Genomic DNA, 12,254 nt, shown 5'->3' with positions numbered 1-12,254 from the left:
TTCGACCGCAGCGCGCGCTACCAGCGGCCAAAACCTGCACAACATTTTGAAAATCGATCCACTCGGGCGGGGTGTGTTTCTTCTACCCCTTTCAAATTGAACGCGCTTCGTGTAACAACAATATCAAGGAACGTGGATCGAATTAAAATAAACAATGACCGACCAACGCCCTTGATATATATACACACACACCGGGGGAACTTTTTTAAATCATACCTTCGTCGTCGTATCTGTAGTACCGCCAGGGCATGGCCAGGGTCTCTATACAAAGAAAAAATCCTTTGTGTGGCCAATGTGACGTCACCATGGCCATGTAATACCATCGACGTAATAACCTGTGCACACACGACGCGAACGTGTCGGTTGGAGGAAAGGAAGCCTTACACATTACTACATACGAGATAAAAATTGAACCCCCCTATTTTATGACGAAATGGAATTACCAAGGCCAATCAATCATCCAAGTTGTTGTTTCTTTCTAGGGACAAGGAAAAATGGCGGACAAGTTTGAATTGATTCGTTTATGCGTTGACTGACATAAACACGTGTGGGGCAACGATATAGTGTGTAGGTGTAGTATATAGAGTTAGGCTGTGTATATAAGGCAAAAAAACAGAAAATGTATATAAAAAGATTGTTTCATCAGACCAGACACATTTTTTTGACAAAAAGCGCAGAATTTCATAACATTTTTTCCTTTCCACTTTTGAACCCCCCAGATGAGAGAGAAGAAGAAAAAATAAAATCAACACGAAATGAGACACAGCTGGTTTAATGATGTTGTTGGTTGTTGTTTTGTTTTCAAATCAAAAACTTTGCAAATCAAATGCTCGCGCAGCCACAGAGAGAAAAATAGAGGAGATTAAATGACACGTCACTTCATAGTATATCATGATTGGCATTCATCAACAAAACAAAAAAATAATAAAAGGCGAGGTGTGTGTATGTTATCTAATTAAACAGAAAAAATTTTTAGGGGGAAAAACTTGGTCGTCTGCTCTGCGGCGGGCTCATGTGTGTGTGTGTGAAAATGTTGGGCAGAAAACAAGAAACAAATTTTTCTTAAAATATAAAAATTGTGGCAGTGATAATTGATTGATTTTTTTTTTTGTCTTTTTCTATTTTTTAAGTTGTTGCGCTTTGCTGTCGTCAGACCCCCACCCCCACGCCAAAAAATTATGAGAATAAAGGAGAATAAAGGAGAGAAGAAAAATTTGAATTCATTTCGCTTGGGTTGTACACATCTACATATTCCATCAAGTAAATTTCTTTTTTTAAATGTTTTTTTTTTCTTTTTAAAGGTGACATTTTGGTTTTCAACTAAAATAGCCCGACCTATCTATAAATGTGTCATTGGAAATCACTCGGTTTGTGTGTTGTTGTTGTTGTTTTTGATAGCGAAAAATAAAAATAATGAAAAATAAAAACAGGGTGTGGTCAAAATCCATGAAAATCTAAAAAGAGACATTAAGAGAGGGGAGAAAGTGAAAATGAGAAGGGAAATATAGAAAATGGTGGCAAATCGAATCGTCAAAAGAGAATGCGAAAATTAAAAGGAGAGAGAGAGAAGGTTGTTGGTTGTTGTTTTGGTTGTCGTAAAAAAAAGCTTTTCTCTTCGTTAATATCGTGAGAAAAAAGAAAACCATCAAGGCCGCAGTTGATTGAGAGCGTCTGTTGGTTATTTCGTCGTTGTTGCTTTCGGTCAATGAACGTCAGTCAGTCAACATAAAGTCATCCGGAATCGAACCAGAAAAAAAGGAAAAAAAAATAATGTTTTTGGTGTGTGTGTGTGTGTTTCAAAGCGTTTTTCACGAATATTTATATAAGAGAAAAGAAATGAAAACCGGTGAGGAGGTAAAAAAGAAAAAAAAAAGAGATAAAGAACCGACCATAAATCCGAATGGTTTATCATCTTGGGCCGGTTGATTTGTGTGTGAGAGAGAATAAGAGAAAGAGGATTTATTTTTGCTTTTCTTTTTTTCCACTGTCTGTGTGTGTGTGTTGGTCGTCGTCGTTGGGCCCGTCGTTGATTGTCGTGATGGGCGTTGATTGGCTGAAGTTGGGGGAAAAAGAAAAAGAAAAAAAAAACGGCAACGACTGGGGATCATTTGAAACAGACGGGACCGACTTCGAACCCAAAGGCCTGGTGAGGTTGACCGTAATCGACCGGGAAGAAATCGATAATGGGCAACTGGCCCAGCTTGTCGCTGCGAATTTCAAACACGGTTTTACTGCTGCCCTTGCGATTCTAAAATGGACATCAAAGAGGACAACAATCAAAGTCAAATCACTTGAGAAAAAGAAACGGAAAAAACGGTACTTTGCATCCGTCTAGAATGACATTGGGTCGGACTCCTTTGGCGCTGAATTCCTGTTCGTTATCGCCCAGCAGCTTGATGGCCTGTTCGTGACAAGAGATAGGGGATGGAATCAAGTTCATGTTTATAATACCGCTCACGAAATGACGAGCCACCATTAAGAAAGAGAGCGCCACTGAGACGGAAAATAATACCTGATCGTAATTGAAGGTGCGCTGATTGTACCAGGCGGCCGAGTTGACGCAGGTGAAGGTGAAATTCTGATGGGCTTTTTGACTCAGGAGGCGCAGGAAGGTCATCTGGACCACGCCCACCGTTTCGTACGTCACCTTGGAAGCGCCACGCATGTTCGAGTACCACTCTTCCTTGCCGCCGACCTCCTTGCGCCAAGGAATGTTGGGCATCTTGGACGACTGCAGGTCCGGGTAGACGCACGTCTCGCCCGAGCCAGTCATGTTACAAAAGACGTAAATGGCGTCGTCCGGCATGCCCAAGTTGGGATCGATCCAGTACCAACCTGCCAACCAGATTGTATTCAATTCAACAAATGATTATTTTATTTTATTTTATATTCTTCTTCTGTCGGCATTGTTTTGTCCCTTGTTGTTGAAATTGTCGTACAAGATCAACATTTGATGTTTAGCCAAGGGAATGCTCAAATTGTCTTCTTATTATTATTTACCGTCTTTGAACTGGGGATGGCCAAAGTACAAATCCTTGCACGAACGAACCGGATTCTCTTTAGAGCCTTGCGGTTTCTTGATGCGCTCCAGGTCCTGTCGCATCGTGTAGATCGAACTGTACATGTCCAACAGTTTGCCGTTCAAATCCTCTTTGGGTCCGTCGTCCGATTTGCCACTACCAGGAAAAAAGAATCAATCATTAGATTCGTGGAACTCGTTTCTCCACTCCACTCGACGCGAGATAAAACTGGAACAATTTGGTTGTTTATTTTATTACCCAACTGCGCGCTTGTAGCGATCTTCGTATTCTTCTTCACCGTCGGCGTGTTCGCGCTTCTTTCGACCGGATGGGGTCGCTGGACTGTCTCGTTGGAACAACAATTCAGGCGGCAGAAGAGGCAATTCGCCCGGTGGGCCAGGAGGTCCAGGAGGTCCAGAAGGTCCAAGGTCTCCCTTAGGTCCTGATTATTATTTTAGAAAAAGTAAATGAAAATGTGATTTTGTACTTTACATATTAAAATTGATAAAAGTTGCATACCAGTCTGTCCTTCAGCTCCTTTAGGTCCTGGAGGTCCCTCCAATCCAGGCAAGCCCTGAGGTCCGTCGTTTCCTTTTTGACCCATCGGTCCGAGGGGTCCCTAAGAAATGAATAGAAATTTTATAGTCAAGTATTATTAGGGCAAATTAATAAAACGCAAAATGCATACGGCTTCTCCTTTAGGTCCGACGGGACCTTGGGTACCACGTTCTCCACCTTCACCCTTCTCTCCGACTTCACCCTTACGTCCAGCAGCTCCCAATTCTCCGCGATGTCCTTTAGGTCCTCTTCGGCCGCGATCACCCTTCTCGCCTCTTATACCAGCTTCACCGTTCGGTCCAGGGTTACCGGCCTTGCCCGGCTTGCCTGGAGGTCCAACATCTCCCTAACATCATTCAGAGAATTGATAACAAAATTCAATTAAAATTTCAAATTCGATCCTATTCTAAATGGTAATGTACCGCGGGTCCCGGTGATCCACGAAGTCCAGGAGGTCCTTGGGGTCCGTGAACACCCTGATCTCCTGGCGCACCTTGAGGTCCAGGTAAGCCTTGGATGCCAATGTCACCCTTGTCTCCAGGTTGGCCCGTGTTGCCTTGAACGCCGGCAGGTCCCTCTGGTCCAGGTTTACCGGGTGAGCCTGGCAAACCCATTTTACCCGGAGCACCAGCTTCTCCTGGAAGACCAGTCTCGCCCGCTTTGCCGTCCAAACCATCTTTGCCCGGTTCTCCTTTCGGTCCCTGCTCGCCAGATTCACCGTTTGGTCCTGGGAAGCCAGGATTGCCCGGGCTACCTTTGGGACCTTCAGGGCCAGCAACACCTCGCGGACCAGGTGCTCCTTGAATACCTGGCTTGCCTTCTTCACCTTTAGGTCCAGCGGGTCCTCTTTTACCCTAAACACACAATTGAACACGCCCAGTCAAATTCTGTACTGTTAACCAAAATATTCGAAATAAAAAATGCGACTTACGTGAGCTCCATCTTGTCCAGGAGGCCCGGGAGGTCCAGTATTTCCCGTTTCACCTTTAGGTCCTTGAGGACCTTCGGGTCCAGTGGCGCCGGGCAAACCTTGAACACCTTTAGTACCAGTAGCTCCTTGCTCTCCGGGAGTTCCAGGAGGACCGACGGGACCCTTTTGACCGAAATCTCCCTTCTCTCCTTTAGTGCCACCAGGGCCGGGAAGACCTTGGTTTCCAATTGGGCCAGGAGGTCCACCAGGGCCTTGAGGACCGTCTTCTCCTTTACCACCTCGTCGACCAATGTCACCAGGAGGGCCTCTCTCACCGGGCGGACCGATAGGTCCCACTTCTCCACGCAAACCGGGATTGCCGTTGGGTCCAGGAGGTCCCTAATTAAATGAAGGAAATGATAACTGGAACTTGTAGCTAATCAAATATCCTAGCTCCACTTACAGCATCTCCTTTGCCGCCTTTAAATCCTTTCTCACCGGGTTTACCAGGTTCACCCTTGTCACCGTCTTCTCCTGGTGGACCCATAGGACCTGGTGGTCCAGGTAAACCGCGCTGTCCTGGAAGTCCATCTCTACCAGTGGGTCCTGGGATTCCAGGATCTCCCTATTATTTGTCGAATAAAGTCGAATGCAAAATTAGTAGTTCAAAATTTCTTGACAATTAAAAATAATACAAATAAAATCCATGACTTACCGTGTCACCTTTGGCACCAGAAGGTCCAACAGCTCCCTGTTGACCTGCTCTTCCTTCAGGACCAGGAGGTCCTTCCTTGCCAGACTCTCCCTGTTGTCCTTTGTCTCCTGCCGGACCAGCTGGGCCAACCGGACCCATTTCTCCTTTAAGTCCGGGCATTCCCTAAATCAACCATTGTATTGCATAACTTTAAATAATTAAATAAATCATTTAAAAAATAAAAAACTTACAGGTAATCCTGCAAGTCCTCTCTCGCCGGGGAAACCTGGCAATCCCGAAGGTCCAATAGGGCCTTGCTTTCCTTGAGGTCCAGGCGGGCCTTGGGGACCTTCTTTGCCAGCGTCACCAGAGTGTCCAGGTTCTCCAGGTGCACCTGGAGGTCCTGCTTCTCCGGGTTCTCCAGTTGGACCTCCCTCGCCAGTCTGACCCGGTAATCCTACTACACCAGGAGCTCCGATAGGTCCATCGGCACCTGGTTGACCCTAATTCAAAAGAAAAAAAAAACGAATAGTATACGATACAAAATATTCCTGGGCAGAGACAAAAACAAAAAATTTTTAAATTGAAGAATGTCCGTTGCTTTACTGGTGGTCCACGCTCGCCCGGTGGTCCTGCTACTCCATCCTTGCCGTGAATACCGGGAAGACCCTGTTGACCGGTAAGACCTCGGACTCCTTCAGCTCCCGGCAGACCCCGCTCTCCGATTGTGCCTGGTGGGCCGGGTTGTCCAGTGTCACCTTTAGGTCCAGTCACGCCTTGTTTGCCCGTACGACCGCGAGATCCTCTGAAACCCTGTAGTTTTGGACAGTTCATCAGACTTGATGCTTTTGCACTGATTCAATTTCTTGATCTTGAATTTGAACTCACTCGCGGACCCTGCTCTCCACGTTCTCCTGGAGTTCCAGTGTTGCCCTATGATCAAATCAAGTCACCACACAGTGAGCCAGTCAAAAATTATAATAATAAACAAATTTAATCCAAAAAATCATCCATTTGGAGAATATACTCGATCTCCTTTGTCGCCGGGTGTTCCAGGCCGTCCAGGTGTGCCTTTGTCTCCCTTCTCGCCGGGTGGACCGGGGTAGCCAGGGAAACCGGGTACGCCCAATTTTCCTTTTTCTCCCGTCGGACCTGGTGGTCCAGCCTCACCTCGCGGACCTTCGAAACCTTTCGGTCCTTCGGGCCCTTCCAAACCAGCAGTGCCTTGAAGACCTTGCGGCCCTCGTTCGCCCTTTTGGCCGACGTCACCTTTTTCGCCGTCATGTCCTTTGTCTCCCTTGTCACCTTTCTCGCCCAATGGTCCGCGAGCGCCTTGGTCACCTTTCGGTCCACGGACGCCAGGGAAACCAACTGGACCCTAGAGTGGCGAATTTAAAAAAAAAAGTGTAAGGATTAAAATTAAAACAATCAAAAAAGTTCCTATAATAATAATTTACCTGTGCTCCAGTGCTTCCAGTGTCTCCTTTAGATCCGGGAGTTCCAGGGTTACCGGAAGGTCCAGGCAAGCCATCAGCTCCGGGTAAACCTGGCAAGCCGGGTTTTCCTCTGGGGCCGGCAGTTCCAGGCGGGCCTAAAACACCTTGTGGGCCAGGTGGCCCAATCGGGCCGTTGGGTCCCGTTTGACCTGGAGCTCCGGGGCCTCCGGATGGGCCGGTGTTTCCTTTAGGACCGGTTATACCCTCACTTCCAGGGATACCAGGTGGACCTGGAAGACCGGGGAAGCCTCTTTGGCCGGGGAATCCACGCGGGCCCATTTCTCCAGGCATGCCGGGCAAACCAGCAGCTCCGTCTTCACCTTGTTGTCCATCGTGTCCAGGTTGACCGACATCTCCGGGGTTTCCTACTTCACCGCGGTCTCCCTTCTCGCCCGGCAATCCCAGTAATCCTTGGTTGCCTTGTTCGCCCTTAACTCCTGGTGGACCAGTTGAACCGCGCTCGCCATCACGGCCAGGACGACCGCGTTTGCCTTCTCGTCCCGGTAGACCCATCATGCCACGAAGACCTCGAGGACCCTTTTTAAAAGGAAGCAAGAAAATTTTTTTTTTATTTTTTTAAAAATTGAACTAAAGACTTTCGACATTTACCGGTTCTCCGGTATCACCGGGTTCTCCTTTTTGACCTTCCGATCCGGGCGGGCCGGTGGGGCCGTGAATACCAGTCATACCTTGCGGTCCGGGCGAGCCTTGCATAGCCATCTGTTAATGGTCAAAAAGTAATAGCGAACAAAGACAGTTGGTGAGCGGAATTTTTTTGTAATCAGAAAAAAATTCATTTGAGAAACCATGTGTTGGGAGAGCATCTGGCGAAATTGTTCAGCTTGAGCATCTGGTCCTTTCTCGTTGCCTTGAAGACTCAACTATATGAAAAGAGATTGGAAAAACATTTTAAAAAGTCGTTCGAAATAAGAAAAAGGGAAAACATTTAAACAAAAGCAATTATAAGCTAATCGTTTAGATAGAGTAATAACTAACCGGAATCATGAAAACGTGTCCGGGCGGACCTTGAATTCCCAAATTGCCGTTCAATCCATCACGTCCGGGCTCACCCTTTTGACCACGAGGACCGAGCGGGCCTTGAGGGCCGGCATATCCTCTCGGTCCAGGTGGCCCTGGCAAATAATAGTTGCCTCCGTTGTTGCCACCGATGCCAACGCCATCACCGGATCCTTCATTTTCCTGCCAATCATTTTTCCATCAGTTAAAAAAAAATGTCACGTCACGTCATAGTTGAATTAGCTCACCACAAAACTTCCGTTTGGCGCTTGGGCGTAGACCAACGTCTCTGCTCCAGCTGAAGCCGTCACGCTCAAAGGAAGTTGTCGTTTGGTGTTGGAAGACGATGCGCCATTTTGGCTGGACTCACCAAACTTGCCGATGGGTTTGCTACAGTCCGGCATAAACTGTTTGCAGACTTCGTATGCCGATTCCGGTGATGGAACCAAAATCAATTGTTGCAAATCACCCTGTACAAATTTGATCGTCATTATCAATTGAACATCAATTCAAATTTATTAAGACAGAGTACCGAATAGAAGCTTTCGTCCAAAAGTTGTTGACCGATGAGAATGATGCCAGAGCTGCTCAACTTGAGACCCTGCCTGGGCAATGGCCTAGTCACCTGTTGCTCACAGTCTTTGATCAGAGTGACTACATTGCCCTTGATGCTGATGCCCAGGCGATGCCACCTGGAATTCAAAAAACCGAAAGAGACAAACGATCAAGACAAAAGTTTAGCCGAAAATGATGAATTCAATGACTGACTTTCCGTCGTTCATCCGAACGCCAAAATCGACTTGGATGGGAGGACTTCTGTTGCCTTCGTCGTCGCCTTCTTGGTAGGTGAGCGAAACGGTTTTTCCGACCGAGACGACCAACTGCTCATCGCCGGCGTCGTTGTAGACGGCGAAGAGAACAGAGTTGATGCCCTGGGCCGGCCGCAGCGTCGCCACGATGCTCAGATCATCGGGGAATCCCTCTGTCATTATGGAATCCCAAAACGTCAATTACTTATACATTTTCTAGTCCAGTGGAGAATATAATTGAATGGATAACTTACCTTGAAAGACTTGAGCGGTGGAAACGGTGAGAACGGCTCTCTGGGTGAGCCGATAGGCCTGATCGGCCCGTCCGTAGACGGGCACGCCATCCTGGATGGATTTCGCCCGCTGGTCGCAAATGCCCGTCGTGTTTACCACGCCCAACGGCAGTTGGCTAATGCCTACGGCTTCCAGCAAATCGGCCGCATCTGTTTGAACGGGATCGGATTACTGCGATTCGACGATAACAAGAAACAAGAAAAGTAAACTGGGACGCTGGACTTTCACTTCATTATTTCCACAGTTTACTAAACTGGCAACCTGTCAAGTTGGAAAAATTGTCTCGTCTTGTGAGCGCCCGTTTGACACAGTTGTCGTCGTTCATTCAGAACATGTGGGACCCTGTTTTTTTAACAACATGGCTGGTAATCGTCATCGTCGTCATCATCATTATCATCTGTCATTGACTTTGAGAGCGAGTTAACAAGTTTGGATGGAGGGAGCGGAGGGGAATAAATCTGTTGATGATGAGGATGCGATATAGAGAAGAAGGCGATCATCACGACGCGATGTTGGTGCGCGTGAAACCAAAACAAAAGGGAGCAGCAGCAGCAGCAGCAGCCGAGGAGGTGGGTGCGAGAGATAGGAGGCCAAGGTCCTTGCTGACGGCTGCTGCCGAGATTCGTTACATACATATATTTTTGTGTATACATTTTCAATCATCTTTTTGGGAGCGCGCGGAGAGAGAGAGATTTCTCGACTCCCGTCTCGTCTTTCTCTCCTCCCTGTGCCCTCAGCTCTTCGGTAAACAAACTCTCGTCGACTAGCGACGACTGTTTGACGAGAAGAAACTTGGCAGGACCTCTAGAGCAAACGACAGGCAGCAGCAGCAGCACCGCACCAGCTGAATACCAACCCAAACAAAACACAAGACGGATGATGAAGAAGAAGAAGCAAGAAGGAAAAGAAGAAGGAAAATAAAAAATAAAGGAAAGGCCAGAAGAAAAACATGAATCTCTTAATATGTTAGTGGTGTGTGTGTGTTTTAGTAGCGGGGAAATGAAACCAATATCAGAGGAAAAAAACAGAAAAAAGTAGAGCGGGGATAGAGTTACCCGGCACACACACACAAAGTTCCGGGCATGTTCGAGGCCGATGGAACCGAAAAAAATAAAAAATAAAAAGGAGGACGTCTCTATGGGCGCGCGATAATCACGCACCAAGCAGTCACTCATCTGAACTGGCTTGCCACTCTGCAACATTTTGAGTTGGTTTTGGGTTTTTTTGTTTTGTTTTTCTTCCTTCCATCCGCATCAGCTCACCAGAAAGGGAAAAAGAAGAGAGAAGAAGAAGAAGAGACTTGCCGGCAGGTCATAGGTCACCTCCGTCTAGACGTGAACGGCTTATGATGGCTGATCAATGGCGCCTGACTTGTCTTTCACGATCCTTCACGACCGTATAAACAGACGCGAGACAAATCAAAAGGCGCGTCTCAACTCGAAAACACGCGCTGGAGACAAGTCGTTTAACTAGGACAGCTCGGGAGGAATAGAAATGCTCAAAATCTAACAAAATGGGGCTCTAATAAAAATTGGAATCTTCAGGTTCACGTCACGCCGGGAATTTGTTCTGGCTGGACAGAAAGAAGAAAGAGGGAAAGAACAAGGGAAAGCCGAAGAGATGTTCAGAGGGTGTCGAGAGCTATTTCGGCGCCGAGACAATATCTGGGGGTTAGTCAAAAACAGTTTTGAGTGGGAAGAAAAAAGAAGAAGAGGAACACGGAGGAGTCGACATCTGGCCGTGTTGGGCAACGGCCGTTTGACACGGAGGGGACACATTCACGCCGACTAAAAATAGAGAGCCTTAACTAACATTTTTTCTCTTTCGCTAAGGCGAGCCCCAGTCAGTATCACGCCGCCCATCACAAATTGAAATTTCCTGATAAAAACCAAATTTGTTAACAAGAGAGAGAAAAAAAATGAACGAACCTGGCGGCAGGGCGGAGTGAACGGTCAAAGGTATCCAGCTAATCCAGCAGATGATGGCCGCGATGGATGCCAGCGTGGGCCAAGGATCGCGGCCCGCACTCCGCGATCCGGATCCCATTTTCCGTACCTCAATCGGGTCGGAGGGACTTTAATGCGATTAAAGTCCTGTTGACTCCAGTCCCCCACAACAAGAGACTTGTGTGTGTGTGTGTGTGAACTTTGTCGTTGGGCTCTTTCTGATTTAACCGGGTGAGGAATTCCGGACGAAATTTTTCTTTTTTTCTATTTCCCCCCAAACGGCCGGTGAAAGGAACAACAACAAAAACAGTTGAGATCCAAACGTCACTACTAACCGATCGTTGTTGTTCGATCCAATAGAAAAGTCAAGTGAGTTGGGAGCGAGAGATGGGAGCGAGCGAGAGACTCCCTCGACGATATCCCGGGCTCGATGGAAGCCTGAACACTGAAGGCGCTTAACCGCCGAAAACGACTTTTTCAAAGTGTTTTTGTTTCGGAGAAAAAAAAGGAGATTCACGACGCAACGCGCGAACTGGTCAGCCGCCCGCCACAGACGCAACGGACGCGACTGAGCGACTTTCGACTTGATCAATGAGCGGATCGGATACTAGTCGACCAGCAGCAGCAGCAGCACCCCCGAAATGCGACAGGACACAACAACACGCGAGAGAGATGAGATGAGAGAAGGAGGAGCGGGGAGGAGAGAAAAGAAGAAGAAGAGCAACACCAGTCTGGGGTGTTGGTGTGGTCAAGGACCAATCGGTCACAGCAGCGGGGCACTGAACATCAACTGGCGCTTCTCGTCAAGTGCCACAGCCAACATCCAACACTGGCACCATCGGTGAAACTACTGCCAGTCGATTCACTTTTCTTTTCCGTCAAAAGCTCCTGGAACTCTTTTTTCTTTCCTTCTTCCTCTTCTTCTTCTTTTTCTTCTTCCTTTTTAAATCATTTTCATCTCTCCCCTCTTCTTCTTCTTCATGGGATCCTCTTGTCTTTCGTCGGCGGTGATATTCTTTGCCACAGCCTCCCATTCTTCTCCTCTTGCGTTCCTGGGCCATCACGTCGTCCTCAAATAGGTCGACGAGCCGCCGCCGCCGTGAACCCGCCACCACAAATCCTTGTAGGCCATTCAACTCGGCTAGTCAGAAAAAAAAAAGGCGGTTACACAACCCACGTTAGGTCATTGAAAGGATTGCCAGAAATCCTAATACTTGATGAAATGAAATGTTAACAACTTTCGGCCCGTGATCAACCCAGCATCTGGCCATTGATGAGCTAAACAGAGATCATCGTTGAGCATTTGGCGGCCGGCTCATCATCGCCCAAACGGACACAACACGGAGAGTTGCGGATCTCTTATCTCTCTCTCTCTATACACGAACAGAGTTGAATTGAATCGTGTCCATCATTTCGGGGCGGGCAGTTTTCGTGAACTTTGCTCACCACCCTTCTCCTCCTTTGCCCATGAACCCATCTCTTTTTCGGTAGAGAGGCGAGATGGTCAAAA

General features: G+C 47.4%; 1 protein-coding gene across 1 annotated transcript; it reads right to left on the bottom strand.

Annotated features, from left to right (window-relative positions):
* Positions 1-581: 581 nt before the first annotated feature.
* LOC124192861 (collagen alpha-2(XI) chain-like) lies at positions 582-12,033 on the bottom strand. The gene is made up of 24 exons (XM_046586372.1): positions 10,727-12,033; positions 8,759-8,947; positions 8,464-8,677; positions 8,228-8,387; positions 7,944-8,165; positions 7,675-7,878; positions 7,485-7,559; positions 7,288-7,398; positions 6,640-7,215; positions 6,210-6,560; positions 6,071-6,115; positions 5,789-5,995; positions 5,434-5,685; positions 5,204-5,365; positions 4,952-5,113; positions 4,510-4,887; positions 4,001-4,432; positions 3,709-3,924; positions 3,540-3,639; positions 3,279-3,462; positions 3,001-3,176; positions 2,513-2,835; positions 2,321-2,401; positions 582-2,248 (listed from the first exon to the last, which is right to left on the bottom strand). Exons 1-24 carry the CDS (start codon positions 10,842-10,844, stop codon positions 2,105-2,107), a joined length of 5,082 nt encoding a protein of 1,693 aa, XP_046442328.1. The 5' UTR covers positions 10,845-12,033; the 3' UTR covers positions 582-2,104.
* Positions 12,034-12,254: the final 221 nt, after the last annotated feature.

The sequence above is a fragment of the Daphnia pulex genome, chromosome 1, assembly GCF_021134715.1.
Source record: "Daphnia pulex isolate KAP4 chromosome 1, ASM2113471v1".
NCBI classification, from domain to species: Eukaryota; Metazoa; Arthropoda; class Branchiopoda; order Diplostraca; family Daphniidae; genus Daphnia; species Daphnia pulex.
Note: the sequence above shows the minus strand (reverse complement) of the source record. Positions and strands in the feature narration are given on the sequence as shown.